We start from the raw sequence: 20,410 nt of genomic DNA on the forward strand, positions 1-20,410 counted from the left end.
GATATTTGTACAAAATACACATGATAAAGGACTATAAAAGCACAATAACTTTGAATGTTTTGATATCTCTGTATATACATAGATATATTTATTTATTTTATGTATATGTATATTTGAAATAATCACTTTGGTTAGGACATTTCAAATTGCTGCATCAATCTACTTTAAGATAATCTCAGGACAAATACTTGCGGACATGCCTACCTAATTTCTTGGCTTAGTGGTTTTTATCATTTTCAAATTGAGGGAGTAATAACCGCTACACTTTTCACGGGGAAAATTTAATAATTGATAGAAAATTTGAATTGATAGATGAATTAATTTTATTAACCATGTTATTTGTTGATTTATGTAAATGATGATCCCTGATATAACTAGTTTGAAAGACCTCATGTGAAATAAATTAGAACTAAATGCATGTGAATTTGTGGTATTCGGCCTTTCCTGTTCATTTAATCTGCTGCTCACTCATTTTACTGCCAAAAACGCAATTTAAATTTACGGTACCTTACGCTCAAAACTTATTCTTATTTTATGACAGATTCTGATATAGCAAACATCTAATTAGTGGAGTAACTAAAGCTCAAAAAATGGCAATATTAGGGAACCCGGCCGGTGTTGCCGTTTTGATTTTTTAAATTTAATTGAAGATTTTTGTGAACAAAAACAAATTTTTTTCAAAATTGTTTCTTAAATTTCATAAATTAATTGATGCCAAAAGATTGTCTAGGAAATTCAAGGAAAAAAAATATATGGGAGTGAGGGACAATCTTCCATAGTTCAAGCGATAGATGCAATTTTCTTATTAATTGACTTCAAACACAAAAAAAAATATTTGAACACAACGGCAACACCTACAATATTCAAATATACATTTTTTAAAAGCTAGAAGCTTAGTCATATATGTAAAATTAAAATTAAGTTAATTGAATGAACGGCTTTTGAAAGAATGGTAATTGAACTCAGATTTTTGAAAAAAAAAATTATTGAAAAAATTTTAACATGTCCTTTTTTAAACATGGTCGTAATATAAAATGCATTTATTTTCAAATTTTTTTGGCCGCATTTATTATGATTTCAAATTATAAAAGGAAATTTCAATATGTATTACGGTTTATGAAAAAAATTAAAAAGTATTTCATTTTCGAAGAACTTTTTTTAATTTTTAGTTTAAAAAAAAAATGTAACTTATTTTTTTTTTTAAGTTCAACATCTAAACATAAAATTATTTTTTATTCATTTAATAAACCTTACTGTTGAAAGTTAAATAGCAAAAATGTAAAGTTCCTATTTACCACAGTCTTTGAGAAAATTAATTATTTCAATGCAAAAATTCAGTTTTAATAAAAAAAAACCATTGAAATTGAAGTAATTTTTCATTTTTTTTTCAAAAGTGTGATATATTTTACCTTTTTTGCTTCGAAATTTAACTGATAATATTTATGGCCAAAATTTTTTTTAAATAATTTCATATTTTATTAGAAAAAGTTTGGAAAAAAGTCATTTTAAATTTTTCTAATAACATTTTTTTTTTTAATTCTGAGTTTGAGGACCATTTTTTCAAAAAGTCTTGATTAAATTTAGTGGATTTAAATTTAAGAGATAAGAATGAGCTTCTGGCTTTTTAAAAATGTATTTTAAAATATTGTAGGTGTTGCCCTTGTTTTCAAAATATTTTTTTTGTGTTTGAGGTCAGAATGTTAGAAAATTGCATTTATCGCTTAAACGATGGAAGATTGTCCCTTACTGCCTTTTATACATATATTTTCCTTAAATTACCTAGAGAATCTTTTGCTATCATTTGTTTTATGAAATTTAAGCAAAAAAAATGGTTTTGTTAAAAAAAAATTTAATTTTAATTTTAAAAAACAATACGGCAACACCGGCAATTTTTAATCTATAGACTTTAAAGTATCTTTAATTACCTACGTTTGAAAAAAAAAAAATCGTCAAAATCAGAGCTGTTCGGCCGGGTTCCCTAATAATTTGCTTTAGTTACTCTACTAAATGTAGTAGCGAGATTTTTTTCCTAAAAAGCGAGAGTTTAGTTTGCAGGATTTTGAAAATGCGAGATTTTTTTATGTGAGATGTTAAAAATGCGAAATTTTGCTTTGCGTGATTTTTGCAAAAATGCGAGATTTCGATAAAAGAGTTTTTAGTTTGCGATCAATCGTACCGCTCTTTTTTTTTAATTCATATTCATATTGAATTTTAGCCCATCTCTAAACCAATTCTTAAGGCTTCATGACATGATTCTTAAAACGTTATTTTACCGCCAGGTCTTATTTCTGTTGATACTGAAGAGTTGAGTATTAAAAACGATTTCCCAAAAATTTTATTTGACTTAAATCAGACGGTGTGTAATGTTCGATAGTATGGTATGTATGTATTGTCCAATAAACACTCTTTAGTTTTTGTGTTCAAGTTTCTAACGCAACATTGTCAAAAATACATGTTTTCAAATGAGATGTATCTTAATTCTATTGAGTTTAGGAGTCGAGCTAGCCATAGCCGTATTTAGGGGGGGGGGGGTTTGGGTGTTTAACCCCCCCCGAAATTTTTTTCATAAAATCAAAAGATACCTATATTATAAACATATACAAGTCTAATATGTGCAGCACTAAATGATTTGTTTTTGTATTTTAGTGATTTGATTACCTATATGAAAATCTCCCTTAAAATCACTACCAATTTTGCATCGTTGCAGAAGCTGTCGATGAAGTTTGTATAAAGGAAAACAAAAATTGTTTGGTCCATCACAAAGAGTTTTTATCTCTTTGACCATTTCCTTAAGCACTATGTTAATACCTTAAAATGCTCTTTTAAGAAACCTTTAAATACCACAAGTACTTATGCAGGGTTTTTGGTGCCGAGACTAAACTATGCTTTTTCAAAGGGTTTTGGTGGCCGAACTCGAATCCAAAGACGGACTTATTCGATCACATCTCGTTTTTGAAATATTACCCTTAAATCTATTTAAATCTTTCAGACATCTTTTCTACTGTCCGAGATATCTTTAGTTGCTTATTACCCACTTTTGTTTTATGTTAACCTTAAATCCAGTATGTAAGCGAAAATAAATGTATCGATTTTTTCAGAGACTGTAGTACCTACCAACGCCAGGAAATAACCTCGAAAACTGGTAAAAAGCGGGATTTTCGATTTTCTAACGGAAATATCTCAAAAACGCGATGTGATAGAATTTTTCTGAGTTCGGATTCGAGCTCAGCACATAAAAAACCTTTAGAAAAGTATATCTTGGTTTCTGTAACAAAAACCTTGCTGGCCATACTCAAAATAAAAAAAATGTAATTATACTTTTGCAATGGAAGAAAAACTTGTTTTTATTTCTAAAAATTATAAGAGAAAGTAACAGGACATTTTGTTCTTCTCAATATTCTTGTTTTTTGATCCCCTTTAATAAAAAAATAGTAGGGTGGCGCTGCAATACTCGGTTTTATATAAATAGCATTTTTATATGGTGCGATTATACTTTTGCAAAGCACTGTATTTACAACATTTCGTTATTATTTTGTTTCAAATTATATATATTAAACAATTTCAGTTTATTAAAATTTTCAAAGTGAAGTATAACACTGGTCAACAAAATTAAACTTCTTTTTTGTTACAGAAACCAGGGTATACTCTTCTATAGGTTTTTTTTTTTTGTGTGCTGAGCTCGAAACCGAAGTCAGAAAAATTCGATCACATCAAGTTTTTGAGATATTCCCGTTAGAAAATCGAAAATGCCGCTTTTTACTAGTTTTCAGGGTTATTTTTTAGCGTTTACTTATTTCTTTTTAAATTGAATTTGTAACAGTTTCTAAAAGAATTAAGTTTTGTCTCTCTAAATCCGTTTAAATGTTTTAAATATCTATTTTCTTCCTCGGGAAATCATAACTTGAAATCAAAGAGCTTGGGGCATCTCATATTTATTTGATTTTAATTGCAAATATCGAAAAGTTCTGTACCAATCGCTTTCAAATTTTGACACAATTCTTTTAGAAACTGTTACAAATTTAATTTAAAAAAAAATAAGTAAACGCTAAAAAATAACTTTGAAAACTGGTAAAAATCGGCATTTTCAATTTTCTAACGGGAATATCTCCAAAACGTGATGTGATAGAATTTTTCTGACTCGAATTTCTCGGATTCGAGCTCAGCCTATACCCTGGTTTCTGTAACAAAAACCTTGTTGACCAGTGTAATTAGCTCATGTCAAACAACTTGGATTATTTAAAATTTTGGTTTTTAAGTATTGCTAATTTCATTTAGAACTCAATAGATAGAATGTACCTGTCAATTTTCTGCTACAAAATTTCAGTGCAAGAAAAAGTACATTTTTCAATGTTTTATATATTAAATTGTACGAAATAATTTTTTTTATAAAGCCTTAGATTGGTTAAAATTTGTTTCTTAAAAAAAATTTTCTTGCTCGCTAACGCTCGCAATTTATATCAATCAACTTATCACTCTTTGTACCTACAAAACTAGAGATGCCGCTGAATATTCGGCCATTTTTAAATTACGTTTACCGTAAGCAGGGCTTTTTTAAACTTTTAACTACGAATTCTTCTCCTAAAAATACTTAAAAAGGATATTGGCAAATTTTTCGATTCTACACAATTCAAATGACTATTTGATTTAGCGGGATTTAGAATCGACTGCAGTTACATATAGTTGATACAAAGTATTGTGATTTCTAAAAAAATTTTTGTTTGGTCTGAGCTAACCCCCCCCGAAATGAAATCCTAGCTACGGCTATGGAGCTAGCAATAAAGAAGACATTTGTCGGTCTCTATCTCAAGGTACAGCCCAAACCTTTGAAGCGATTTAGTTCTTGGCATCAAAGTTATTTATTTTGAGAGATTCCCTAGAGGTGAAACAGAAATTTTGTTTTTAATATTTAACCAAAATAGGAAAGCTCATTTTTCTCAAAAACCGCCATAATAATGTTAATTAAACAAAATCTGTAGGCTTTGACCTATCATTTTTAATGGTAGGTTCATGTCATAGAATCGTATTCCTGATTTCTAATTTTTTCGTAAACTATTTAAACGATTTCGAGGAAACCTTTCAAACGACAAAAATTTAGTAACTCTTATTTAAATAAAATGCACGACTGGGTCGCACGAACTTGCTCTTAGAGTTAAAGTTGCTTAAATTTTGAAGACTTTTATATAGAAATTTGAAAAAAAAAAAAATAAAATTCGTTTAAAAAAAAATAAAATAAAATCTGAAATTAAATTGCCCTCCAAAACAAGTATGCAGTTTTAATTGATATATTAACATGCATTTTTAGAAAAAAAATTTTCAAAATCGTTACAGCCGTTTTTTAAAAAACTAATTTTTTATAAATAATTTTTTGGAAAAAAAGTTTTAAAATAAAATTGGTATGCCATTTTGTAGAATCCACTAATCAACATCTAAAAACAAAATTTCAAAAAATTCAATGTCCCGTTTTAGAAAATTTGATTTTTCAAAAAAAAAAACGGTTCTATGGCAGGTACCGTTAATAATGATTTTCAAAACAAAATTTTTTCATTGAAAGATAGGCCTTAGCTTAAAACTTACATTTGAATTTTTTAAACAAAATCATTGAAGCCGTTTTCGAGATATTTCAATTTTACTAAAATCGGTATATGACAAGTACTATTATTTTTGGTCCAAAAAAATTAATTCCAAAAATCCCTCTGGAGAGTCACCAAATAACGCTACATACCAAGTTTGACATTTATCGGTTCATCCGTTTAGGCTGTAGCTCCTTATACAGACAGACAGACAGACTGACAGACAGACAGACAGACCCACTTTTTTGGCATTGTCTACCATCGTAATGTCATGGAAAAATGTTATCTCAACTTTTTTTTTTTGTACGAATGCATAACTTGATATATGTATAGTACCTATATCGCAAGTAAAAATTAAGACAAATTTTTATTTTTTTGTAAACGGATGTTTTGATTATTAATTTCTTCAAAATTTGTATTTACCTATCTATGTACAAAAAAAAATTAAAAAAAAAAATCCAAAATCGATATTGATGCACAGAAATCAAATGGCTGGTTTAGTTTGCAGATTTAAACCGTTTTAAAAGTTTTTTTCGTTATTTTAAAATCAATTTTTAATGCTTTTTTTACACACACTTCTTATACGATTAATGATAAAATTAGATTAAAGTTTTTCTTTACTTGTATGAAAAATATAAAAAAAATTTAACATTCTAAACGACTATTACTATTAGAGCAAGTTCATATGTACGGACGACCCAGTTATTTTATTTTTTTAAGATATGAATAACTTGCTTCCAAAAAAAATTATCATAATAAGCAAAATTTTTAGATATTAGAGTCTAAATAGCCCAGGGAAATTAGTAAATTAAATCGCATTTTTCGCGGGACAAATTTTTTTTCATGGAATGTGTTCGGGTGGTTGTCCTTATCATAAAAGTCAATTTGTTGGGATAATTGGAGGTTGGGAACAGCCGCCATCTTGGAAAAGAGATTGGTATCGTTTTTATTGAATAGCTCCATTGTTATTCATTTAAACAAAAATTGACAAAGGTAAGACTTATTAACAATAAAATTATCTAAAAAATGATATACAAAACAATTCCGTGAGTTTATTAAATAAAATTTTATAGTTGGTCAAAGTGCGGGTTTGTATAGCAAGGTTGGGGCAAAATGATATTTGTTCATATATCTGACAAACTTTTGATTTGTTTGGATAATTCTTCAAGAATGAATTATAGTACTTATAATTATCTATAAAATGAGCCCACAATCGTTATTGTAACCATCGTATTGTAGAAGTAATCTAACTCCGAAACTCTCCATGTACTAGTCAAAAGTAAGAAAAAAGCTAGTTTTTTTGCTAATAGGCCGAGCAAATTTTGGGAGTAGAGGTATAACAAAAATATAAGTACGCAGTTTTGCAGCCATACGCGTCTTAATATCGATTTCAAAGGTCTGACAACTCCAATTTTGTGCTTTGTACGGTTTTCGGGGGGTTAAATAGCGTACGTTTTCCAGTTAATGTGAATGGGCTAAATTTATACTATTTGAAATTTTAAATATATAAAAGCTGATGCTCTTTCATTTTTCCTAAATCTAGACACCCCAATCTTGAGTATGTGACCAATAGAACTCATGATATAAGCCAGTTATCAGATAATGTTTTAGAGACTTTTTTGTTTAGATTTTTGTTTGTTTATTTGAATTGAAAAACCTGATATGGTAAGTTAAAAAAGCTTATATCGTGAGTTTTATTAACCCCATCGCCGAGATTGAGGTGTCTAGATTTAGGAAAAATGATAGAGCCTCAGCCTTTTTATTTATAATTTCAAATAGTATAAATTTAGCCCATTCACATTAACTGGAAAACGTACGCTATTTAACCCCCCGAAAACCGTACAAAGCACAAAATTGGAGTTGTCAGACCTTTGAAATCGATATTAAGACGCGTATGGCTGCAAAACTGCGTACTTATATTTTTGTTATACCTTTACTCCCAAAATTTGCTCGGCCTATTAGCAAAAAAACAAGCTTTTTTCTTACTTTTGACTAGTACATGGAGAGTTTCGGAGTTAGATTACTTCTACAATACGATGGTTACAATAACAATTGTGGGCTCATTTTATAGATAATTATAAGTACTATAATTCATTCTTGAAGAATTATCCAAACAAATCAAAAGTTTGTCAGATATATGAACAAATATCATTTTGCCCCATAACCTTGCGATACAAACCCGCACTTTGACCAACTATAAAATTTTATTTAATCAACTCACGGAATTGTTTTGTATATCATTTTTTAGATAATTTTATTGTTAATAAGTCTTACCTTTGTCAATTTTTGTTTAAATGAATAACAATGGAGCTATTCAATAAAAACGATACCAATCTCTTTTCCAAGATGGCGGCTGTTCCCAACCTCCAATTATCCCAACAAATTGACTTTTATGATAAGGACAACATTCCATGAAAAAAATTTTGTCCCGCGAAAAATGCGATTTCACGCCTATATTTTGACTAATTTCCCTGAGCTAAAATCCATCTCTGTGATTCAATGTTTTCCAAAATACAGTTTTTCAAAAAAATATAGGGGAAGTGGGGGCAAGACCGGAGGCAGGTGCCTAAATCAAGTGACAAAACAAATGTTTTGCGGGTCACTGCGGTGTATACGTAACTTTTTTTTTTACATAAAAAGCATTAAATATTAAATCGTTGTTGATGACCAATTATTATTCTAAAAAATATTTTTGTAAATTATGTGCATATATCGTCATTTAAAAATATTGCTTGCAAGGCATATAACTATTGTAGAGTCAGATTTTAATGTTGTTTTTATAACCTGAAGTTAAATAATTATAGTAGTTTTTAAAGTCGGTTAAGAAGTATAACTTCAAAAATTTACTACTGTAAAAGCAAAAAAAAAAATGTTTTTTTTTCTTAGCAATCGTTTGTTGTTGTTCAGTGTAAAACTTTACTAACCTTAAGTCTTTTATTTTGCTGAACATTTAACAGCTGCGATCCTTTGAGAATATTTATCTACTGCGAAGTACTTAAAGCAGCTTTGAAATACTTTTTCAATATAGCAAACATAGTTGAAAGTAGTTTTAAGTACTAAGTAGTAGATAAATGTTCCCAAAGGAACGCAACTAACATAGTGTTTGACTTTATACCTTATTTTGTTTCAAAATTAAAAATAAAATATTAGAGATACAAAAATTTTCTATAGCTTATTTGAAAGATATTAACCTAAAATTGAAAACAAATGAAGGAATTTTAAAAATTCCGTCATTTAATAGGGTAAATAGGGGAAAAACAAAATTGAAAAAAGTGGCTATTTTCTAAACGCGACGTTGTAGAAACTTAAATTTTTTTTAATCTATAGATAAATTTATTGTAAGGATGACAATAGTATTCGCGTTGTGTCGCGTTGTGTCGCGTTGTGTCCCATTGTGTCGCGTTGTGTCGCGTTGTGTCGCGTTGTGTCGCGTTGTGTCGCGTTGTGTCGCATTGTGTCGCGTTGTGTCGCATTGTGTCGCATTGTGTCCCGTTGTGTCGCATTGTGTCGCGTTGTGTCGCATTGTGTCGCGTTGTGTCGCATTGTGTCGCGTTGTGTCGCGTTGTGTCGCATTGTGTCGCATTGTGTCGCGTTGTGTCGCGTTGTGTCGCGTTGTGTCGCGTTGTGTCGCGTTGTGTCGCATTGTGTCGCATTGTGTCGCGTTGTGTCGCGTTGTGTCACGTTGTGTCGCATTGTGTCGCGTTGTGTCGCGTTGTGTCGCATTGTGTCGCATTGTGTCGCGTTGTGTCGCGTTGTGTCGCGTTGTGTCGCATTGTGTCGCGTTGTGTCGCGTTGTGTCGCGTTGTGTCGCATTGTGTCGCGTTGTGTCGCGTTGTGTCGCGTTGTGTCGCATTGTGTCGCGTTGTGTCGCGTTGTGTCGCATTGTGTCGCATTGTGTCGGGTTGTGTCGCATTGTGTCGCGTTGTGTCGCGTTGTGTCGCGTTGTGTCGCGTTGTGTCGCGTTGTGTCGCATTGTGTCGCGTTGTGTCGCGTTGTGTCGCATTGTGTCGCATTGTGTTGCGTTGTGTCGCGTTGTGTCGCATTGTGTCGCGTTGTGTCGCATTGTGTCGCGTTGTGTTGCGTTGTGTCGCGTTGTGTCGCATTGTGTCGCATTGTGTCGGGTTGTGTCGCATTGTGTCGCGTTGTGTCGCATTGTGTCGGGTTGTGTCGCATTGTGTCGCGTTGTGTCGCGTTGTGTCGCGTTGTGTCGCATTGTGTCGCGTTGTGTCGCGTTGTGTCGCGTTGTGTCGCATTGTGTCGCATTGTGTCGCGTTGTGTCGCGTTGTGTCGCGTTGTGTCGCATTGTGTCGCGTTGTGTCGCGTTGTGTCGCGTTGTGTCGCATTGTGTCGCATTGTGTCGCGTTGTGTAGCATTGTGTCGCATTGTGTCGCTTTGTGTCGCATTGTGTCGCATTGTGTCGCGTTGTGTCGCGTTGTGTCGCGTTGTGTCGCGTTGTGTCACGCTGTGTCGCGTTGTGTCGCATTGTGTCGCGTGGTGTCGCATTGTGTCTCGAACTAAAAAAGTTTTGTTTATAATATTTTTATTGAATTTTTTAACATTTACCCACCTAAAAAATGACATAAAAAATTTGCAAATAAAAAATATATAGTATTTTATATATCTTTTTTAGTTCCAAAATTTTGAATGTGATCTTTTAAAGTAACTGTTTTCCAACCAGAATTAGGTATCAAACATTTAAAAAAAAAATATGATTTAACTTGAGAGAAAAAAAATTTTATGTATGAGTTCAAAATTTCCCATACAAATTTGTATGGGGAAAGTACGAAAAATTTTTGTTTGCTAAATTCCCCTTATTTATTCCCTAAACTTTCGATCTCGGGGGTGCCTACCCCGAAAACATCACTTTGGGAAATAACGGACAGCCTAACCCTACTAACACTTTTCCTTCTATAATGCTTTACAGAAGCAACAATTGCATCTGTTAAGCTTTATAACACCAAAATTGTTTGTCGGGAATTTACATGCGCACGGTTATAGACTACATGTTCTATAAGTTTGAGACTTTTTAAACGCTACGAAAAAATAGTAGGAAAAGATAGGGACACATAGCAACCATACGTTAAGGAACGTATGTCGTAATTCGACCCCTGTATTAGACCCTTAACTTTTTTTTATTTACTTTCGAATGACGTTTTTCAAATTGTCAAAAAAAATGTCCCTTACCTATAATCACTACTTTGTCAAATGTCTACTTCATGTTTTAGTGAGGAAAAAGTGGAGTATCTCGAAAAAATTGGAGTGTTGGAGTTGTTTGTTTTTTTTCCTAAAATCCCGATCGGAGCAAGGTTCGAACCCTGATTGTAAGTTGTACCTTCTTTGTTGGGAATCACAGTACACAGTCAGTGAACCATATGACAGTGACAGATTGCCAAGAAAAAACCTTTACAGTGGTTTTTCTTTTTTAGTTCAGAAGAAAGCTCTGAAAATTCTCTGAACTGAACGTGTTCTGAGTGCTCTGAATAAATATTGAAACAGATTTGAGAACAAACAGAGGAAAAAAAATTATGTTTTAAACATTAAAAATAGAATAGTTTGAAGTAATTTATTATTCAAATTTACCAACTACGACGCACGGAGCCGACAGCTTCAGCCACTATTTTAATTTTTCATTGAGGTAAAAGTTGTGTTCACTGAGGATTTTTCTAGATCAGAACAGGACAGGACAGCACAGTTTCGTGAGGAACCCAACAAAGAATATCCCTTCTATAAAGCTTTACAGGAGCAACAGTTACACCTGTAAAGCCTTATAGAAGCAAATTTGTTAGTCGGGAACGTCAGAACAAGTTAGAACAGTCATTTAAACGTCAGTTGTCAAAATAAAAAAAAAACAACAAATTGTAAATTATATGAATTTTTTGCTTATCGGTTCTCGTTAGTTTTATCTTTTTTTTTGTGTTTTTACTGAGGAAACTATAATTAAACATTGTTTTTAGTTATAAAAACCACGAACACCCGAGAAATATTCGCACCATTAAATCAAAACAAAAACAAAAAAATGACAGCTTTGCTTTTGACACTTCTCACGAATCTGTTCTAACCTGTGCCTACGTTCTGTAACTCTCGCATCGAGAAATTTCTCACATGAAACACGCAAATCGGAACAAAAATAATGTGAATCGACACAAAAATCATTTTCTCACATTCGTTTGTTTCTATACACAAAATTTTCTCGCCTTGAAACATTTCTGAATCAAAATGCTTGACAGATTGGAAAAATGTGAAAAAAACTGTGTCTGTAAGAAAATTATCGAGATAATTTCTCGATTGAACTGCCAAAATTACTCACAAGCAAAAAGGATGCGAGAAAGTAAGATATTTGAAAAAAAAATTGATAATCATGCATTAAATGTGAGATTTTACTTCTGAAAAAGTGTTCACGGTAATTAAATTTTGTATCACTTAAATTTTTAAAATAAAAAAAAGAATATTAAAGAAAAAAAAAGAAAAATTTACATGCCACAACTGTGACTTGAACTCGGTACCCTCCATTAGCTGACCCAGACTGCTCTACCTTCGGACTACCGAGCCTTGGGATATTTATTGTAAAACTATGTCTATATGACCTTTGATGGCCAAAGGTACAAATATTTTCCCTTTTTTTGACAGTTTCCAATAATTCCAATGGAATAAAAAATGTACAGGGTTGCTTCTCACATCGAGATACAGACACAGGTTATTTTTCCAAATAGAGAAACGTATGGAATTTTTGTTTCAAAATTTTTCGATGCGAGAAGTTCTCGACTAAGTTACAGAACATCTGACTTAAAAGCAAGAACAGAAAATCCTGTTCTAAACTGTTCTACATTTTTGTCAATGAACAGCAAACTAGAACAGTTCAGCACAGAAAAAACTCAATGAACAGCAAAAAGCTGATCTTTTCTGCCTAGAACAGTCCAGCACAGCGTCAGTGAACACAACTTTTAGTTCCAGGTTTTACTCAGAAATGTTCGAGCTCGAATTTCGTGCTCTGAACAAGCTCTGAGCGATTTCTGAACAAAAAAGATTGAGGCTCTGAACAAAAAATAAATACGATTTTTTTTTCATTTTTTGATAATTCAGACTCTGTTCAGAACTAAAAAAGAAAAAGCCCTTATGAGAGTGATGTAATTTTGACATTCCTCTCAAATCCTCAAAATCAAAACTCGGAATAAACTATTATATTATGTGTACTATCAAAAATGTACTATGGTTGGAAATACACTATCCATTTTTTTTTATAGAATTCAGCCATTTTCCATTGAATAAAAATCCGAATTTTTCAAGGTAAATGGAACACACCTATATCTTCCATAAAAAACTGAAATTCTTCATTCAACTTTTTTAGTACACCCTCCTACATTCTTTATTATCTGTGGCTTATTTGTACTAAATTTGTTAACGTCAACGTCAACTAATTTGACTAATCTCAAATTTGTTTACATACATTTTAGATTTTTTTTCGCAAATTCTAATTAATTTATGTTTTGTCTATTATAATTTTAATCGATCGATGTTTTAAAAGTAACAAATAGTTAAAGAAAAAATGTTATCACCAGCAAAGAAACGTATTGTTCTTATATGTTGCGTTGGAATTCTTATTTGGCTTCTTTTTCGATACTCGCTTGGCGATGGTTTAATGTTATCAGTAATTTCTTTTTTTTTTTTATTGATATAATAAAAATCTTACGTTTTTCTTTATTATATAAAACAGGTTGAAAGTGTAACACGAATACCAGGTACTCCGATATTAGTGACAGTATTCTATGAGGCTCTTTGTCCGGATTCGAAGCATTTTATTACAAAGCAATTAGTGCCCACTTATAGAGCAGCTCCTTCTGTTTTGGAAGTCGTCCTTGTACCTTATGGAAAAGCATCGGTAAATACAATAATGTTTATACATTATTTAAAATGTTTGTAGAATTTGTTGTCTTGTCTCAATTTAACCTCAGAAGTGTAACAATTAAATTATTGAGCAAGTGAATTCACAAAGGGTTCACACTTAAATAATGCCGGCAGACGCTAGTAATTGAGCGCTGCCTGACTGCCATAAGTTAAACATGGTAGCTACTGTTGCCGGCTGACGGTCTCAGAACCAAATATTTGTGGTTACCTATACTAGGTTGGCAGCTTCCTCAATTCGCGGCTGGCAACCAATTAGTCTAGTAATTTTAGTGAGCTCACCTAACACCTTTATTACGGCATTGTAACGAAGATGTGAAAAATCGACATTGATATCGTGCCGGCTAAAAAAGTTGATAGGGTCGAAAGGTCACGAAAATCAGTTTTTCGCAAATATGACGCGACCTTTTGCTCGGAGGTCATCAGAGACCATTATAAAATTTGTCGTCGTGAAATTATCTATAAATTTTGTTTGTAACTATTTTCTGTATAATCAAGCGTTTCAGGAGTAGAGCGCAGATAAACAGCCCTATTTTGCTGTTCGATTCACGTGAATCGAAAAATTTCCTTCCTTTATCACGTCAAACGTCAAAGAAAAAAAAAATTGCTTATGTTTATTGGGCACGTTCAAAGAGCTAACATAAAGCTATCGGATAGCTTTTTGTTGTTGTAAACAATGTTAAAAATTAGCAAGGAAACGAACCATTTTCTGTCAAAAAATAATCTGAAGGTATCCGAGAATTTCTGGTATACCTCAGGTATTCAAGTGATCAGCTGATAAACATTTAGTTTTTTTTTATTTTGATTACTTTTCGGGCTTAAAAATAAATACAAATTTGCAAGAAATAAAGTCAAAGCGATTGTGCAAGTACTATTCAACAATAAAAAAAATGTAATTTGCTCAAAATAAACAGTTTCCTCTTCTCAATATTTTTTGGTAGCTGCTTGGGCAAGCTATCTGGATAGCTCTTCGTTCAAAAAGATATTCCACATACGGGTATCCCAGATAGCCTATCCGATAGGTGTTTGAACGTGCCCATTATAACCGCCATTTACACTCTTCTTATTTTTGACTTTCACGTGAACCGAATAGCAGAATAGGGCTGAAAGTGACTAGATTGGACACATACGAAAAAATTCATCTCTTTGGTTTATGTGTCTCAATTTTTGAGGTTCTTATCAAGTAGCTTATAGGCCAATATAATGGAGGTAGAAAATTTGATGTCCAGGCATTTTTTTTTTAAACAAAATAACATTTAACTAATGTCGAATTCCTTTCAATGCAAAAATCGAATTTTCGTCGATCTCGATGCGAATTTTTTCTGAAATCATGAATCATGTTCCATAGAAAAAAAATTCGCCTCAAACGAAGCAGAATTCGAATTTTTTTGTTATCCCTCTTTTTTGAGAGATTTACACGGATTTGCACACACACTTGGAACAATTGACATTTCTCAAACCTCAAACGTCAAGCTAAAAGATTCCTTCGTGTTGTTTGTTTATTTGAGAATACCAACTTTAAATAAAGAGTAAACTATAATGGAATATCGTGTTTTTATTGCGGAAAATATGAAATAAAATTGGTATCAAATGAAAGGACTATAACTTAGGAAAAACTTTTACTATGGACGTTTCGCAGTATTGCGTTAAGAATGTAAGAAAATACAGTATTAGTATCGTTAATGCATTATTCAATGTATGAACGACAAATTGGTTTATATTTTTATTTGGAACATAAAATATGATGCTCTGTCATTTTCCCTGAGTCTGAAGTCATTACTCTTGAAAATCCGACCAATAGAACTCATAATATAAGATTTTAAGACAACCACTTCAAGATTTTGTTCGAAAGTTTTCAAACTAACAAAAAATTGAATAACGAAACTCTTAAAATAGTCTTGAAACTGTTGTTTTAAAATGCTTATAGTTTGGGTTCTAGTGGTTGGATATTCAAGATAAAGGTCTTCAGATTTAGGAAAAATGAGAGAGTATCGTATTTTTCACTTAAAATACACACATAATGTCGTTTTCTATTGACGAATCTCAGAATGAGATTTGTGAATTTGACAGCTGAAAGGGGGGGTGAAGAGGGGAAATAGTGGACAAATCTCAGATTTCATGATCTATTTGCGTCTTGAGATTCAAAAAAATGACAAAAAAATGAATCTGAGATTCAAGAATCTGATTCTGGATTTTTATCAAGATTCACGCATACAAACACACGCACTTTCACACACACTCCTCTGTTTGACATTTGTCTGAACATTTGTTGTTGTTTTATTTTTTTTATACGCACAGATTTCGCACACAATTACATAACTAGATTTCATATTCTATTTGCAGTGGAAAATCTGAGAATTTTACACACAAATCTCAAAAGTCAATAGAAAACGACATAAGATACAACTTTGAGACAATCTGCATAAAGTGTTATATGCAAAAATGCATTTTATCCGTTTTTGGAGTACGTCACAAGATTATAACTTTTCCACAATATATGTAAACCTTAATTACATCAAAAAATAACAAATTCATTCCTGGCCGCGCAACGTCCACATTCCATACAAACTTACCCATTCTCCTTTATATATTACCGATATTACCGAAGCAAATAAACAAAAGTATTGATCTTTGGTTTTATTTTACAGAAATTGTTTTGATTTCAGCTTGACGTTCGTGTAAAAATTGTTGTCAAATGACACACACACAATCGCAAAAAGAATTCGGTCTGTTTTCATGTTCCTTTTTAACACCAAAAATTCGATTTTTTTGAGGCGATTCTAAAAATTGAAAAGAATTCGACATAAAGTTTTTTTTTCATATTTACCAAGAGCAATAATAGTCACGCATCTAAGAATATATGTATATGTTTCGGTTAGAAAAGTCTCCATTTATTTTTATTGCATCTAATATACTCAAAAAACGTTCCCGGACATGTCCATTACTCCAAAACTTTAATTCAATCGGCTTAAAAACACATTAAAGTCAATTAATTATAAGTATTTCTTTTTTTAACACCATTTTTTGTACACAATACTCTTTATAATTTGTACATCTCTTACAAAAAAATCCTATCTAAGTATGGCTGTTATATACACTTTTATCAAAAAAAGTTACCGAAAAGCAAAAGAAAAAATTACTTTTGGGCTATTATTTCAAACATGCATAAAAAGCATTTTTTGTTTAAATTCATCTTAGAACCAAGAAATAAAGTTATATATGATTTATTTTAGACCAACTATCTTTATGTCGTCGTTTTCAAAGCAAAGTGGCATAGGTCGGAATTTGCTAATTTTCAGGAGAGACATTTAAAGTTTTTTGAATCATTAAAAAATGATTTTCGTTGTCAATAAAAAACAAAACTCAAAAGTTATATACACTGAAAAATTGCATTTTTTTTGCAATATTTAAAAAAAAATAGTTTGGAGTTATGCCGTTTTTCGAAAAAATAGAACTATTTTCGAAATTGTTTTTCTGACTCTATGGAAAAAGTGCCGTTTTGCACGTTATTGAAAGATAAAAAGCCGAAATGATGAAAAAATATTACCAATCCTATCTACGATAACGACATAACTAAAGAAATGCCATTAATGCATACAAAATGACAGCGATATTTGTGAAAATTAACAGCGGCTTTTTTTTTCATAACGTGGGAACTAGAAGAAGTAGAAAAGCGCTGATTGCTGATTGCGTTTTTTTTATAATCAGTTCTGTGCTCTAAACTCAAAAATGACAAATTTCCACTTTGCCTTGAAAGCGACGATATAATGATACATTATTCACATTGATACTATTTCTAGACTCCTAAATTCGTTTTGAAGAGGTCACCATCATTTCGAGGAACGTTTTTCTAGTACTAATTTCTGGAATTTTGAAAAATACACATTTTTGTGCTCTATCCGTTCTTGAACCGACAAATAATAGTTAGCGAACATTTGAGCATGAATTTTTTTTTTTAAGAAGTTCCAAAAAACATTTTATACGGAATTTCTGCTCGGGAATTTCTACACAGGTCCAATACTTCAGTTTTTTATTGAGGAATAATGCGACACTCTTAATTTCATAGCAAGAACCTTATCTTGCGTAAATATAGAAGCCACGAGTCTCAAAAACCTATTCCGAAATCCGAAGCTCTTTTATTTATTTACCACAATATAAAAAGGACATAATCCTTTTTGAGATTGCAAAATAGCCAATCATGAATGAGGAATATTTGATTTGCGATTTTCGTGACACGACATCAATGCCGATTTTTTCACATTTTCATTTCAACGCCGTAACAAACAAGATGTATACCAAAATTTACCCCATTAGGAATTTGTCCATAGATTGTGGTTTAAAATGCCTAAAATTACTGGACTACAATTTAAATTATAGAAACAAAATGCTACAGCTGCTTATTATAGAAACAAAGTCCCTGTAACATTTTTTAGAGTAGTCGGCTTCAAATTTATACAAGCTTTTCCCAAAAACAAATTATGTAGTGTATACCTTTGAAACATAATCTTTTGCAGACATCAATTAGTTCGGATGGATCACTAAAGTTCGACTGCCAGCACGGTCCACTGGAATGCCAAGCGAATATCTATCACGCATGTGCAATAGAAATCATTACTGACCCTAGAATACGACTCGACATGGTGACATGCATGATCAAAGACAATCGATTGCCAAAGGAAGCTTTGTACAGAGTAATAGAATTCAAACTCAATTTTATTTTTTTTCAAAATTCTATCTACTTTTTTTTTTTTTTCTTTTAGTGTGCTCGAGATTATAATCTAGAAACAGCTGACTCCATTCAAAAGTGTCATGATACGAATCATGGTAGTGAGCTATTGAAGTTGAACGGTGAATTGACGCATGCATTGAGACCATCTGTATCTTTCATACCAACCATCACAATTGATGGTGCGCAGGGTAAACAAGCAGCAATATTGAAAAACCTTATGGGTGAAATTTGTAAAATAGCTCATGGAGATAGTTTAGTGAAAGACATCTGCACGAACGATTAAACATTCCATATTCCAAAAGTTAATTTACTTTTATTTACTTTGAAAATGTTTGTTTGGAAGGTTTGTTCAGGCATCCATACAAACTATCAACAAAAAACAAATTCCTTTAACAAACATCGAAAATTTTCGCAGGCTCAAATTCGATTTTTTAATTGCGATGTATTTACATACATATGTAAGTACTATAGGACAAGTTTATACTACGTAAAAAAAAACAAACTCAAGATAATAATCAGAGATGACATTACTATGAAAGAGAATACCAGCAAAATGGGTCACACATTATAGTTTGTCTGCCTTCAGCTGTAGTCCGAAATTACTGGAGCGATTCCCTTCAAACTTGGTAGTGAAAAGTAGAAATTGAAAGTTTTTTGGAGGCCAAAATCAACAGTGCTTATGACCAAAATAGAAAAGATTACACTTATGTTACCATTGCCGAAACAAAAATATACTTTTCTGAAGGTTTTCAGTGTACTGAACTTGAATCCAAAGTCAGAAAAAATTAATCAGCTCCTGTTTTTGAAATTTTTATTACCTCTAAACCTCTAGTAAAAGCAAACAAAAAAATCTCTTTTTGGCTACTTTGGACGTTATTCTTTATGTAAATAAATTGTACGGAAAACAAAAAAACTGAGGTTGGGATATAAAAGTTTTTCCCGGAAAAAAGTGGGTCCCTTGTTGTTCTAAGGTCGCGAGCTGTCATGTATCGATTGTAACAAAGTTGAATTTGCTCGAAAATGATCCCAACGATTTCGTTAAAAAAATTCTAGTGTAAATTTGAATACAAGGTCTATCTTTTAATGATTTTTTTTTTTTTGAAAATCATTATTAACGGTACCTGTCATAGAACCGTTTTCTTAGTCCGATTTAAGGCTTGGCCACACCGGAGGGTACGCGGTAGCGGTACGGGTAGCGGCAACGATATTTGTATTAAAAAAATTCCACACCCGAACGTTGATGTGTCAGTTTGGAATTTTTTCCATACAATTACCCGTACCGTTACCTGTACCTCTACCGCGTACCCTCCGGTGTGGCCAAGCCTTTACTCCGAAACTGTTTATTCCATTTCAACGAAACTGTACGCAAAAAAGCACTTATACCTATAATTTTTATATAAGCCAAAAATAAAATTTTGAAAAACTTAATTTTTGGATTTTTTAAAAATTTTGAAATTCAAATTTTCGAAAACGGGGCATTGAATTTTTTTTTGAAATTTTGGTTTTAGATTTTGATTAGTGATTTCTAAAAAAGGCATACCAATTTTATTTTAAAACTTTTTTTCCAAAAAATCATTTATAAAAAATTAGTTTTTTTTTAAACGACAAACGATTTTGATTTTTTTTTTCTAAAAATACATCTTAAAATGAAATTACATTTTTATTATTTTGAAAAACGATTTTTATGTTTTTTTTTTTATTTTTTTATTAGCTACAATAATTACATTTACTTAATTTCTATATAAAAAGTCATAACAATTTTAGCAACGAAAGAGTAAGCAAACAACAGAGTAGATGGGAAGTAACGTGCTGTGCAAAATTTGAATTTAAGTCTATTTAGAGTATTCGGAATGACCCCAAATTTTCTGGGTTGCTCCGCTGACAAATTTTCTAAAAAATGACATTCAAAAGTCATTTTCAAAAAAAGGTGGAGGTTTCCTTATGAGACCGACGTTTTGTAATTTTTCCACTTTTTTGTTAAGTATGGGTTTTTATAAAAAAAAATTGTATACATTTTTTCAAAGCGGTAGTGAAAAAAATTATTTTTACTTTTCCAAAAAGTGGCTAATGCAGAGAAAAGAATCATTGCGTACAACAACAAAAAGCTATACAACAATTTTAGGTTAGAATTTTGAACGCATCGAAGTGTGGGGTTTTTAATGTCTCGTATCTTTGTATAGAATATCTTTGGTATTTTGTTCATGCCGACTGT

At 31.7% G+C, this 20,410-nt stretch overlaps 1 protein-coding gene across 1 annotated transcript; it reads left to right on the forward strand.

The window, feature by feature from the left end:
* The first annotated feature begins 12,979 nt into the window (after nucleotides 1–12,979).
* On the forward strand, nucleotides 12,980–18,504 carry LOC129906216 (gamma-interferon-inducible lysosomal thiol reductase). Its single transcript, XM_055981894.1, has 4 exons — nucleotides 12,980–13,215; nucleotides 13,282–13,446; nucleotides 17,984–18,160; nucleotides 18,230–18,504. Exons 1-4 carry the CDS (start codon nucleotides 13,114–13,116, stop codon nucleotides 18,479–18,481), a joined length of 696 nt encoding a protein of 231 aa, XP_055837869.1. The 5' UTR covers nucleotides 12,980–13,113; the 3' UTR covers nucleotides 18,482–18,504.
* The last annotated feature ends 1,906 nt before the right edge of the window (nucleotides 18,505–20,410 follow it).

The sequence above is a fragment of the Episyrphus balteatus genome, chromosome 1 (genome assembly GCF_945859705.1).
Source record: "Episyrphus balteatus chromosome 1, idEpiBalt1.1, whole genome shotgun sequence".
NCBI classification, from domain to species: Eukaryota; Metazoa; Arthropoda; class Insecta; order Diptera; family Syrphidae; genus Episyrphus; species Episyrphus balteatus.